This window comes from Chlorocebus sabaeus, chromosome 14 (assembly GCF_047675955.1).
Source record: "Chlorocebus sabaeus isolate Y175 chromosome 14, mChlSab1.0.hap1, whole genome shotgun sequence".
Lineage (NCBI taxonomy): Eukaryota > Metazoa > Chordata > Mammalia > Primates > Cercopithecidae > Chlorocebus > Chlorocebus sabaeus.
In genome coordinates this window covers 84,831,304-84,844,908 of record NC_132917.1, presented here as the reverse complement: position 1 = coordinate 84,844,908, position 13,605 = coordinate 84,831,304, and the positions used below count along the sequence as shown (strand labels likewise).

General features: G+C 38.0%; 1 protein-coding gene across 1 annotated transcript in view; it reads right to left on the bottom strand.

The window, feature by feature from the left end:
• The window catches only part of DNAH6 (dynein axonemal heavy chain 6), a 313,929-nt gene that overhangs the window by 113,872 nt on the left and 186,452 nt on the right, over positions 1 to 13,605 (bottom strand). Inside the window, exons 46-49 of the mRNA XM_007970043.3 lie at positions 8,788 to 9,019; positions 5,562 to 5,714; positions 3,548 to 3,688; positions 1,917 to 2,159 (exon numbers count right to left, since the gene is read on the bottom strand). Coding sequence (XP_007968234.3) covers positions 1,917 to 2,159; positions 3,548 to 3,688; positions 5,562 to 5,714; positions 8,788 to 9,019 — 769 coding nt within the window. The remainder of the gene's footprint in view (positions 1 to 1,916; positions 2,160 to 3,547; positions 3,689 to 5,561; positions 5,715 to 8,787; positions 9,020 to 13,605) is intronic.

The following is a 13,605-nucleotide window of genomic DNA, read 5'->3' as shown; positions in this document are numbered from 1 at the left end:
GACATTCATCACAGTTGTTTGGATCCATGCCCTCTGGCCACAGCAGTGGGATGTCACTGGGCTGTGGCTGTGAGGACCACGTGGTACTGGTTTTATTCCCTGTGGTAGCATGTTGAAATGAGTGAGAACCACATGGTACTGTTTTTATTCCCCGTGGTAGCATGTTGAATGAGTGAGCAACAGGTCCAGATGTGAATCCCTGGAGGTTGCAGCTCTGGGAGCTTGTTTGCTCTGGCCAGCAGGGCTGAGGACCCCTAGGGAGATGAGGTCCAGAGGGTCTAGCTCTGGCTGCTGGATTTGAACCCACTTCCCTGTGGTAGAAAACTCTTGACCATGATCAAAGGGGTGGCATCTGGTAAAGGAAACACCTGGGAAGAACTGTTTTTCGAAAGTGAGTCAGAAAGCTTGGCTCATGGCCAGGCGCGGTGGCTCATGCCTGTAATCCCAGCACTTTGGGAGGTTGAGGTGGGCGGATCACAAGGTCAAGAGATGAAGGCTATCCTGGCTATGGCGAAACCCCGTCTCTACTAAAAATACCAAAAATTAGCCGGGCGTGGTGGCGGGTGCCTATAGTCCCAGCTACTTGGGAGGCTGAGGCAGGAGAATGGCACAAACCCAGGAGGCGGAGGTTGCAGTGAGCTGAGATAGTGCCACTGCACTTCAGCCTGGGCGACAGAGCGAGACTCCATTTCAAAAAAAAAAAAAAAAAGAACGCTTGGTTAAAATGGGCAGATTTCAAAAATATTGGTCAAGTTATTTCACAAGGCAGGCATTTTACCAGGTAAAAATCCTCCAAAAAATTTAAATATCTATATTGTAAGTGCTTCCCTTTTCAGTGTGTTTAAAATGTAGAAAATTGTAGGTCATATTAACATCCTGATGATGATGATGATGGCAGCTTCTATTTTCTGAGCACTTTATATGTGTCAGATCACAGTTTCAGGAATTCACTAACAGTGTCTTAAATTCCACGACAAGCCAACAGGTAGATACAGATTTTCTTTTAGCCTTATTTTCTACTAAGGCTTAGAGAAATTACTAATGTGCTCAAAGTTGCACAGCCAGAGGCAGAACATAGGCTGTACATAGTTTGACTGATACCACTGGCACATGTTCTTTAAAACACCATCTGTATTGCTTAACAAAATGTTTTCCTCTGTATTAAATACCACAGAGATGACAAGTTCACTGCATAACTTTGATGGTCTTGTGATGCCCATATCATTCTACTGAGTAAGGATACTTGCATAAATGACAGAAGGAATATATATATATATATATATATATATATATAAATAAAATTCTTGAGAAAGGAGAAGGCCCTCAGACCGACAGCAGGAAACACTTTTTGGTCATATTTTAAGTTGTCAGGGGCACATATCAGGATGGAGAGGGCCTGATATGGTTTGGATCTGTGTCCCCACCCAAATCTTACGTTGAAATGTAATCTCCAATGCTGGAGGTGGGGGCTGGTGGGAGGTAATTGGATCATGGGGGCAGTTTCTCATGGTTTACCAACATCCCCCCTTTGGTGCTGTCATCATGATAGTGAGCTCTTGTGAGATCTGGTTGTTTAAAAGTTTGTGGCACCACCCCCCTCTCTCTCTTGCTACTGCTCTTGCCACATAAAATGTGCCTGTTTCCTCTTCGCCTTCTGCCATGATTGAAAGTTTCCTGAGGCCTCCCCAAAAGCTGAGCAGATGCCAGCATTATGCTTCCTGTACAACCTACAGAACTGTGAGCCAATTACATCTCTTTTCTTATAAATTACCCAGTCTCAGGTATTTCTTTATACCAGTGTGAGAATGGACTAATACAGGGCCCTGACAGGTAAGACAGTGCATAGAGTTTCCACGCATTCTCAAAAGTTCTGAGTTCAAGCAAAACAATATTTTCATGGACAATATTGAACCTACTGAAATAATCTGCTTCCTTTTTTCAGACAGCATAGACAGGTAAAGATTGATAAGCTCCAGGTAGGAGGTGGGTGTTGTGTAGTACCGCCTGCGCAGCTCATTGTAATAGCGCTCTGCCATGCTGGAGACACTCAGGTGAACGTTCACGCACATCAAGGGAAGCTTTTCTTTCAGGTCCTCATTTCCAGTATCGACTTGTGAGAAAAATGTCTTTGACACAGAAAGAAGTGCTTCTCTGGGCCACTGTGAATCAAGGAAAAATCTAGAAAATCTATTGTGTCATTTCAATAACATACAGTTCAATACCAAGAAAAACATATTTCTCAGGAATTCCTCCTTGCCCGGTCCCCTCTTCACCTAGTTAACTCCTACTCATGTCCATGGAGCTTAATGAACTGAAGGGCTCTGTCCATTTGAGGGGTGCCTGGGTCTGCATTTACTGACCAGTATGTCTCCACAGTATCATGCACACAGAAGTTGTTCAATAAATATTTGTTGACTGAATGAATTAATGATTGGGTGTTTCTAGAATTCCATAAATAAATCACATATGTTATAGGGACCTTATGCTCTCACTACGTTTGTTACGTAGTTGGGACCTCACGTCCATCATTATAATTACTGTCCTGCACACCTCAACTCCTTTGCTCCTCTCTTGCTTCTTTGAACTCACCTGAGCATTGGTCAAATGCAACTCTCTTACTCCATGCTTGCAACTGTGCAGCTGAGCATGGCTGGAGAAAAATGCACAACCTTGCCGATTAGTATCACTTTAAATTTATGATAATTAGCTCTTAGTGCAGCCCAGAAATGCTTCTACCTTTTTTAAATACATCAGTTTTGTGCTCTCCTGAGTATTCCACACCTGATTCTACTTCCTTAAACTGCTGACACTTAGTCTTTCTTCTTCACTCTCAGCTGATGACCTCACTACCCATATCACTAAAAAATAACAGCAATGAAAACAGAACTTCAATGAGCTCTTATCCCCACATCTTCCCACTACCTGCATCTGTGCTCATATATTTTGTCTCCCCACCTGTTACGCAGGGGTAGGCTGTCGATGCTCCCTGACCAAGTCAGCCCCTTCTTTGAGGACTCATTCTCATCCCTTCTTGCTTAATCAAGGTCACTGGTCCCACAGCGCTTAACTCGGTATGCTACATCATCAATATATTTATCTTTTCTGGATCATTTACATCAGCACACATGCATGCCACTTGTGTTTCACATTTAAAAATACTCCTCTCTTGACCTCACATGTCCCCTAGCTCTTGCCCCATCTCTCTGCTTTCCTTTGGGGCAAAACTCGAAAGTGTTGCCTATAATCATTGACTCAGATTTCTCTCCCCTCTTCTCTCTTGAACCCTTTCCCCCACTGTCCATTGAAACAGATTTTGTCAAGATTGCTGATAACTTCCACATTGCTAAATTCAATGGTCTCCTCTACCTTTACAAATTCTGTTTTGTCTTTGTTCTATGATTGCCATGGTCATTCCCTACATGAATAAATTCCTAGTAGGCTTTAAAGCTAATACAAGTACCCACGAGTTACTCTTGGACAATGTGTTAACCCCTTTAAAGTCAAGCAAGTCCAACTTCTCAAACAGATATGCTGGGATGTCACCAACCTGCACAAACCAGTCAATGGTGCAGCAGTTCACAAGCGATGGAAACATCCTGCACCGGGACCGAAAGGCCTCCCCAACTGGGCTCATGCAGAGAACAATGTGCAGCTTCTGACGCACTCTGCTGATAAAGTATTGAAACACCTGACAAAAAGAAAGATATTTTTTCAATTTAAAATAATGATTAAGCAACAATGAAAATAAGTGTTGGCTAATGCATCTGAGGTTCCCAATATCAAATATAAAATGTCAGTATAGTAGATATGTAAATTTTGTTATTCAACATTCACTCCAACCTCTTTCTCTCACACAGTCTGGAAAGATTAAAAATGTCATTTTGCAAACTCCATCGCAGCTAGGGTTCTGGATGTGATTTAGGTCCCTTTCACCCGTGTACTTGAGGAGATCATTTGAATAAAGGGCCATTCATACAAGGTTTTGCTGTGGGGCAGAGGACATCTGGGAGAGAGGGCCAGGGTGCTGCACAGCATCAGGTTTTATAAGTGCAGAGTCTGGCAGAAGTCGCATAGTATGGGAGTTTTTTTTCTTTTTCAACTTTTATTTTAGATTCTGGGGGTACATGTGCAGGTTTGTTATAAAGGTATAATGAATGATTCTGGGGTTTGGAGTGTGACTGATCTTGTCACCCAGGAAGTAAGCACAGTACTCAATAGGTAGGTTTTCAACCCTTTCATCCCTCTCTCCCTCCCTGCTCTTTTATTCTGCGGTGTCTATTGTTCCCATCTTTATGTCCATGTTACCCAAAGTTTAGCTGTAAGTGGGAACAGGTGGTATTTGGTTTTCTGTTTCTGCACTATTTGCTTATGATAATGACCTCCAGCTGCATCCATGTTACTGTAAAGGACACGATTTCAATCGTTTTTATGGCCATATAGTTTTCCATGGTGTACACCTGTCACATTTTCTTTATCTAATCCATCATTGATGGGCACCTGAGTTGGTTCCATGTCTTTGCTGTTGTGAATAGTGCTGCAGTGAACATACAGGTGCATATGTCTTTTTGGTAGAATGATTTATTTTCCTTTGGGTATATACCAGTAATGGGATTGCTGGATCAAATGGTAGTTCAATTCTTAGTTCTTTGAGAAACTATCCTGGAGCTATTATCTCTGGAAGTGCCTCCTGATTTCAGTTGCTTCCTGATGTGATGGAGGACACATGGCTCTGGAGCTGACGGTTGACACAGAGGCACACTGACTGGTTTAGTGGCTCCCTGCTTCAGCAGGAATGGTTGTGGCAGAGGCGGCTACCACCTTGACCATTGACTTCTACAGTGTACATTTTATATTCATTCCAAGGAGTTCAGTCTGGAGTTTCTTTCTTTGGCCCTTCCAATGATTCTGTATCCTTTTAATAAATCCCTTCCTGCTTACATTAGCAGAAGTAGACTTGCATCTGTACCTATAATCTCTGACCTAGCAGGAGAGACAATTCTCACAAAGGGAAACAGTAAAGATATAAGAAAGAACAGCCAGAAAGTTAAAGAAGGTGCAGAAACCAGGAAAAAAGCTGGGGTGAGCAAGTAACGGTGTATGGGATCTAGCATGGTGTTGGAGAATGGCAGAGTACAGCAGTCACACTGTTCCTGAGAGAGTGAGAGAAAACACATTCCTGCTTTGTTGTGTTGTAACATTGCTGCTAGGCAAGGGCATCAACAATACTAGACCTAAGCCTTCAGCCCTCCACAGGAGGATGCTGCAATGTGTGGAATAAACTGGTGCTTAAAGAGGAATAAGAGAGGCTAGCCAGTTTGGACAAGACTATGACCTCCGTGGGGCAGTGGGATTTCTGTTTTCTGCTTCCCACAGAACTTTCTGGAAGTCTGGTGCACCAATGCTTTAAACACCGAAAATAAAATACATAGAACACAAAGGAAACCAATTACATTGAAAAATATTGTATTCATGGACCCCTTCAGGGGATCAGTGAATGGTTAAATAAAAGGTGAAGAAATCTTTTTGTGATAAAGCCACATAACTACTCTGGCACGTCCTACCTCATCCCTGTTCCCCTCGGAAATTCCTACTTCTTTTGCTCTTGGTCTGGTGGCCGCTAAAACTTGCTCCAGTTCATCCTTTTCAAATAAATTAGGTACTTCACCTGAGTTCAGGATGTTATTTATATCTTCTAGGAACTCCTCCACTACAATCTGTAGAAGAAGGCAGTGATCATTACAACTTGCTCAATCATTTTCCATTTATTACTAAGCAAATATTTATTCTAAAATTCACAGGAATCGATTGTATCTTTAAGAGAATATAATCTTAAAAATTACATGGAACCCTGAAGTTCTAACATAGCAAGTGCACTGATTTTTCATTTTTCCTTTGTGTTTTGTTTCTTAGCAGACATTCCCATTTTACCTGGGTCAAGTCATATGTGCAAGTATTTTATATTCTGCCCCCTTCAGTTACCATTTTATCATTAATACTAACCCATAGTTCTGTAATGTACTCATCATATTTATCACAAATATAGAAGCAGAATGCACCTTTGAGCTGATGCACTATACATTTACATGGACAGAGATAGCTTACACTCTTGTTTATAAGAACAATTTTAGGCATATAGCTTTTCTCCTTAGTTGGATTATTTTCTTGAAACAAATTCCCAGGAGTGAGATTACCAATTAAATGCACAAATATTTTCTGGATTTTGAAGATTTTACGATTTCTCATTCAATTCAAGTGTGACTTCATCAATTTTTAACATTTATTTTCGTTAATTTGGAACGTATAATAAATGCTTTCTTTTGAAGAATTTAGTTTGGATGTTTTTGATTATTGGCAAGGGAAAATATTATCGCATATTTATTACTGTCCATTAAAAAATCGACCTAAACTTTGCAACCATCTGCATCTTGGAGTTTTCTTTCAAATTTGTATGAGTAATTTACATATTTTGAAATAGACTTTTTGTCTCTCAACATTGATGCATATTTAAAAGTAATCTCTCACCCTTTATTTCAGCTAGCTTTTTAGTTATATAGAAGTTTGAGTACTATACATTTAACTATGACAAGATATCTGTTATTTTCTTCATTTGAAACTTTTTGTTTTTCTTAATGAACTTGGTATAATTGTGTCTGTCAATTTTTCCCAAGAATAAACAGTAGTTTTCTGTGTTCTAATTTACTTCTGCTTTTATCTTGTTTCATTTTCTTATGTGTCTTGTGACATTTTACCCTCCTAAAGTTTTAAGTAAACTAATTTGTGTAGCTTCTAATTTTTGATTCAGATCTATAAATGTAAATTTGAGAACTGTTGGGTTCCATTCCATAGATTTTTACTTATATTAAGTTCATTTTTCTTAGTCTCTAAGAGATTTTGACTTTCTTGATTTTTATATGAATATTTTAAAGTCCTAAGACACATCATTAATTTCTCCTTTGATTAAAGCATAGGCAAAGAATAAGTACAGCTTATGCTTTTCACAATTTAATAAAAATTTCTTTAAATCTAGTATGTGATTAAGTTTTGTAAACATTCAGTAGTATTAGAAAATATTTGCTTTCTCTGTAAAATATGAAATATAGTATATAGCTATTAATTGTAGCTTAGAAATTATATTAGGCAAAATATCTAATCATACTTATTTCTACTTTGTATTTGTTAGTTACAGCCAATTAAACTTTATTTTTAACATCTTGCTTCTCTCAATTTCTTCTCATATTTATAATGTTTTGTGTATATATATAAGTTCATGTATAGACACATACACTTTTATTTTTGTGGTTACGTTTACTCTTCATTACTGTAGAACATTTGAGATTGATTGGGGCTTTCAACAGAATGCAATAACTTTTTGTCTAAAGAGAAGCAACACAATACGATTTGATCTTTGGAGCTTTAATACTTGGAGACTTTTTACATAACTTGTTTGATTTTTTAAAGCAATGTTAAAAACACTATCAGAAATATCTTAATTTTAGGATAATTAGAAACTACAGATAAGCAAAACTAAGAAAATAAAAATCACTCACAATCCCATGATTCAAATGTTTTCTCTTTGTACATGGGGCATACATGTCTAGATAAAATTTGTATGTTTCTATAATATAATTTTAAAGTTTTTACATAGTGCTCTAGTATATGGTTATAACAGATATTATATATACGACTTTCTCTCAGTGGACATTAATACTCTCTCAGGTTATTATTTTAAAACATTACAGTAGATATTCTCATACGTGCAACTGTACGTAGCTTTGATTATAATGTAAAAGAAATGTAAAGGCTTTACCTACATATTGCCAACTACTTTCCAGAAAGATTTTGCTAATTTATAATCTCCCAGTGAAGAATAAACAGGCCGATTATTCCCACACCTCTGCCAACACTGTATATTATGATTTTTAACCTTTATCAACTTGCAAGGAAAAGTCACTGACATTTTTATTTATTATAATTTCCTTCATTAATGGTGAGGTTGACAATTTCTTCAGGTGTTTAAAGCCCTTTGTTTCCTGGAACTGTGTATTCACATTCTACCACATTTTTTCTATTTCTTCTATAGATGTGCTTGACTTTTCCTTTTTCATTTGTAATAAGTATTTTTATAATAGGATACAAACTCATTGCATGTCATAGATATTAAAAATAGTTTTCCAATTATTTGTTTGTATTTAATTCTGCTTACAATATTTTTTTTTAAAAGGTATGCATTGAATCTATCACGTTTTTATTCCTTGGCTAATTTCTAGACAGGTTTATTTTCTCTAAAGAGAAAATATCCAAGAATAATCAATGTAGAAGGTCCTCTGCTATAGAATTAATTCGAGATCAGTTAAATTAGCTGTCATAGAATAGATGTAATCCTACTTCAATTTTAAAGGTAATTTAACCCAGAAGATAGCCCTTCCTTTTTCCTTTCTGTAGGTAAATGCATGTTTCCCTAATTGAATTTTTGGTAAATTATTTTCTTATATGCACTTTTATACAGTTTATTACCTTCTGTTATCTTTGCCGTTTCCCTCAAAGAAAAGTTAAAAACTTACTTCCTTGACCTTTGATCAAATTTAATTACTAAGAATTTAAAGAAGGGAAACAATATTTGGTAAAATAAATAAAAATGCATTATAAAAGTCTTTTACAAGCTGCGGGAAATGTGTTATCAAAGGGAGCAATCCCTTGAACTTCATCCTACAAACTGTTCAAAGCACACACCCGATTGTAACAACCATACATTTCCTGTTCTTACCCATGGGCTATTTAAACACACACCTGGGTGTCAGTGAAAAGGAAAACCATATTCTTGTCTTCTACACCAGCCATTTTGTACAACTTCCTCAGGTCTTCATGAAAACTATCATAATTATATCCCCGGCTGAGTTCAATCTGTAAACATTTGTAACCGCATATATGAGCTGCAAGTCTAGTGAGTGACTGCTTTCCTGTGCCTCCTACTCCGACAAGCAGGGCATTGCCTCTTTCTTGACGTATCATCCGAGCAATCCTGCAAACATCAGAGCAGAGAAAGGTTTATTTCAAGTTCACAGACGTGGCTCCCGCTCGGAGAGCCTGCCCCAGAGCCGAAGGCTGGTAGCCAGTGGAGCCTCCTCCTGGGGCAGGATGCTGCAAGGGAAGAGCAGGCTGAATCTGAGGCCAGGGTTTGGTGAACAGCACTGCTTGGCTTTTCTCTTTTTTGTCCTTTCCCCCATTCCTAACAGGCTGCTGGGTCTCGGCCCTAGTCGTACAAATTTACAATAAAGTAAAATCTCTTTTCCCTGAAGTCTGAAGGACTTTGTTGGAGACCCTACTCGATCTAGGCCACAACTTATATTGTCAATTGGCAAGCCCAGGTTTCCATTTATAAGAATGAGCAAGCAGAAAAAATCACTAAACCTAGAAAAAGACACCATAGTGCAGAAGGAGAGATCAACAGAACACCTTGAAATGGATTTACTGCAGGATACCAACAACATTTTAGAAAGTTTCTGATTCATGTTAACATGAATTTTGAAAAGCACTGCAATGATGATACTAGAGAGAGAACACTCAAAAAGGAGTAAACCCTTCCCTTGCAAATTTAGGAAAAGTTGAGTAGAGATGGAAAATCCACTAAACTGAAAACCTGAGTGGAAGGTGATGAGTCTCACAAATAGAATACCGTGGAGAGTTGAACAGGAAAAGTAGAGGTCAAACTCCAGGAATATACCCAGAACTCAGAAAAAAGATAGTGATCTTAAAATAATGGGAGAGAAAATGGAAGATAAGGAGGGCAAATCTAGGAGAAACAAATGGAATCCCAGAGGCCACATCATAGAAATTACAGGAATGAGAAGAAGGAATAGAATTGAGGCAATGGTGACTGATATGATAGAAGAAACCACTGGGGCTGAACCCACAGCCCCAAAGATCAAGAAAGAAAACTAGAGGAGAGAGAAAACACTAAATATTTCCTAGGAGATCTATAAGTAATTTACATGTAGAAATTTTATAGTAGAAATCTATGTTTTAAACATAACTGAGAAGTTTATGATTATCTAATGCAGAATAATGGATTATCCCCAAAGGAACAAATAATTTCAGGCTGGCTTCAGGCATCTATCGACAAGATGACATTTTACAAGACAGTGGTTAGAGGGAGAAAAATACCATGTTATGGCTCAGACAGTAAGTAATCTGCAGAGCTTCCCTAAAAGATTCCTTGAAGATATACAGAAGTATGAATGAAATTTAAAAACCTGGGAAGGGGGAAGGGATATCAGTATAAAGGTGACCAGTATGTATGAGAATCAATTCTATACATTGTTGTTAAGATGATAGAAAAGGGGGTGATAATGTCAATAAATTCTTCTTAGGAAGACACAAAATATAAACATAATTTAAAACTTATTACCATTGTCTAAAATCTAAAAACCATGGGAGAAATGTAAAAGAAGGTTTAATTAGTTTTCCTCTTCTTCCCCTTCCTTATTCTGACAAATTATCTATCTATCTATCTATCTATCTATCTATCTATCTATCTATCTATCTATCTATCTTCTATCTATCTAATCTATGTAGATTATTTATATTGCTGATAATTGAAGAAAACAATGTTCAAATATTTTAAAATTATAGTGACTTTATTATTTTTTGATTATGAAAACATCACATGGTCACTGTAACTCATGAGAGAAAACCATTGCTAACTCTTTCCCACATATAAGTTCCATCATGGGGGCCTGGATGCTGTCCATTTCTCTGTGAGAACAGTGCATAGCATTTGGTGGGTGCTCCATCAATTCTACGTTCAAGTAACCAACTTCTAGAGACTGTAACAGTTAGTTACTGTACACGTCATCTTTGGTGGCAGGAGATAGGAGATATGTAGTGTAAGAATAGAACAGGGAGTCTACGAGGACTTATTTAAAAAAACTCCCTCCAGGACAAGGCACAGACTCCCAGTCATTATTTAGGATCTTCTGAAATAAGAATCAAACTGAAATTTGTTTCCTCCACCTGTACACCCTCTCCTGCTCCTCAGACAGGTCCACGTTTTCCATACCTTGAGTGACTAGGTAAGATGGCTTTGTCTAAAACCAGGGTTAGCAAACTATGGCCTGCGGGCCAAATCTTGCCCCTTAACCATGTGGTTTTTTAAATGACCCATGAGCTAAGAATGGTTTTTAGATTTTTTTTTAATGGTTGAAAACTATTTTTAAAGAGTAAACACCGCATGTTCTCACTCATACGTGGGAATTGAACAATGAGAACACTTGGACACAGGGTGGGGAACATCACATACCTGGGCCTGTCGTGGGGTAGGGGGATAGGGGAGGGATGGCATTAGGAGATATACCTAATGTAAATGACGAGTTAATGGGTGCAGCACACCAACATGGCACATGTATGCATATGTAACAAACCTGCACATTGTGCACATGTACCCTAGAACTTAAATTATTAAAAAAGGGGTAATATTTCATGATATGTGAAAATCCTTTGAAATTCAAATATTAGTGTCTATAAATAAAGTTTGTTGAAACATAGCCAAGCTCATTCATTCACTTACTGTCTGTGGCTGCTTATGCATTATGACAGCAGGGTTGAGTAGCTGCAGTATGATCTGCAGAGCCTGAAATATTTTCTATCTGGCCCTTTACCAAAGCAGTTTGTCAACCTCTTCCCCAGAACTTTTGGCCAACTCCTCTACTGGGACAACGAAGACTCATAGGCACCATTGTGATTGCTATGTGTCTGCCATAGTACATATCTACTGAGAGACACATCAGATGTCTGTTTGCTTATTTCCCTTCAGCTGCCCAGGCGAGTATAAAATTGAGGGCAGAATGAATAGATAATAATGTTTTCTTATTTTTCCCATAATGTACAAGTGTCCTACAGTTGATGAAATGTTGAATATGATAAAAATCTTGCACTTTATATGTCACTCTTTCCTTATTTCATGTACATTATTATTAATAGTAGTTTGATTATTTCTATCAGAAACTACTGGAAACAAATTACTTGTCCGTTCTGCTTTGTAGTATTATTTTTTTTTCTGGCAATTTACTTATAAATGGATTGAAAACTTCCCCTAGTAAGAATTCTCTAATTTAGTAGGTAAGTTAGATTTTCTCTCACGTAGCAGGCAAGAGATGGTTCTCCTAATTAGTGGCTTAAATACTAATAGATTTGTTCTACTATCCTTGGAGCGTGGTGACAACTTTGGGGGCACACGATGGGCAGAAACTGCCTGGTGCATTTGCTCTTTGAAAGTACAAGCTCTGAAGCAAAATTTTCCCCCTTGAGTTAGAAGACTTTTACTTACCCAGTGTTAAAAAGCCAAAAACTAAAATGTCACCAACAAATGGAAATGTAGTATGTGCTAAATTACTGAGTATTTAGTAATTAATCCATAACTCACTTTCATAACAAAGTCCTTTCCATTGCCAATCAGTAATAGGTGTTTGAACGCTCTTACAAGCAGAAATATGTTTTCTCTGATTCCTTACTGATCCTCTCTTGAATAAAAGAGGACAGTCTATATCATTATTTACATGGTAGTCCTTTGTGCATCTGAAAACCAAATCTTCACCATTCTACAAATGGTTTTTAATTTCCTGCTATAATATTTTAAGCAAACCTTGAAGGGCCTGGTAATTCTCTTTCACAAAAGTAAGAAAGATTATAAATAGAATTAAGCCAACTTTGCCTATGGTCTGGTCTATTCTCCAGGAAGTTTCTCAGACCAAAATGCTTCCATTATTTTTTTCCTTGTAGGCTTAGGGCCTGCCTGAGCGATGGGAATAAAAGTTGTTAGGGGATAGCATGTGGGTATGCTGCCAGGGGGACAGAGGGGAAGCAAGTGGCATCTGGACAAGCCAATGACAAACGACCTATGTTATAACACTTAAGCTGTGACAAACACAAATCTTGAATTAGGGCTAATTAAAGAGATGAAATATGCAACAGGTGAAGACTTTATTTGCTTATGGTTTATGTGAAAAAAATCCTAGGGATTTAATTGTCAGTATTAACAAGGACCAATGCTAAAAAGCAGTTGACACAGGAAAAAAACCAAAGCCATGAAAATCTTGCTGCAGCAATAGACCACGGGAAATCCTACTCTCACTGTATTTTACTGTATTTATTCCACAGAATATGATATCAAATCTGGATGCTGCATTTTAAGTAGAACATTGAAAAATCATAAAGTGCTCAGAATGTGAAGACTGGAAATAATCTCTAACAGGCAATAAGAAAGATGTGGGATAATTTTTCCTGGAGAAGATAAAGCTAAGAAGAATATGGGAATGGTCTTCAAATATTTGGAGGGCTGTTATGAAAAAAGTGAGCCCATTTTGCGTAGGGGCACCTGCGGTGGAGTTAGAGCCGAAGCACTGGCTGTGATCCTCACCTGCCACTCACTGACTAGAGGACTTTGGACCATTTACCTAATCTCTTTGTGGCACATTGCATTGTCCAAAAAGTGGCTGCAATAATGCCTCTGGTCCTACTTGCTCTTTGATCCCATCAAGAGATAGGGTCTCTGTCCTCTTCTTATGACCTTGAGTGGGCCTGCACTGACTAGAAGAGCACAGTAGAAATGAT